Here is a 534-nt window from a genome sequence, read left to right on the forward strand (position 1 = left end):
CTAATAGATGTTATTGTCAATCATGAGATTTAGTTTTATATACTGATAAGATATTTAGAGAAGACAGAAAATATGTTATACAGTGCTTAACTGTAGACAGAGGAGAAGAGTAAAATTAAGATATAACCTTCCATATAGCAATAATATATTTTAAATTTAACTTCCTAGGAAGTGCCTAAGTTTTAAATAAGCATCTCCACATAATATGATAAGGAAAGCACAATATGTACATATTTATGTATTTGTCATCTTAAGTACTTCACATGAAGTGATCTTGTATACAAAAAGTAGATGACTGAGATAAAAGACAAAGAACAATAGGAAGAAAATAAACTTCAAATTACCTGCATATAATACAGTCTCTATGAGATCTTTTATATGAGCCCTGCTATTCTCTGAAGCAAGAAGAGGTGATGTCCCATTGGGAGCTGGAACAACAAGTGGTCCAACTAAAAATGCACAAGCTCCACCAAGATAACTGAGCATTGATGCAATAGCTGTGGCAGTGGCCCGTTCATCTGCAGAAAACCACGT

At 33.3% G+C, this 534-nt stretch overlaps 1 protein-coding gene across 1 annotated transcript in view; it reads right to left on the reverse strand.

The window, feature by feature from the left end:
* DIRC2 (disrupted in renal carcinoma 2) overlaps positions 1-534 on the reverse strand; it is a 90,073-nt gene that overhangs the window by 58,225 nt on the left and 31,314 nt on the right. Inside the window, exon 4 of the mRNA XM_023516295.1 lies at positions 345-534. Coding sequence (XP_023372063.1) covers positions 345-534 — 190 coding nt within the window. The remainder of the gene's footprint in view (positions 1-344) is intronic.

This window comes from Otolemur garnettii, unplaced genomic scaffold, assembly GCF_000181295.1.
Source record: "Otolemur garnettii isolate 467f Iridium unplaced genomic scaffold, OtoGar3 scaffold00089, whole genome shotgun sequence".
In the NCBI taxonomy this organism is placed as follows: Eukaryota; Metazoa; Chordata; class Mammalia; order Primates; family Galagidae; genus Otolemur; species Otolemur garnettii.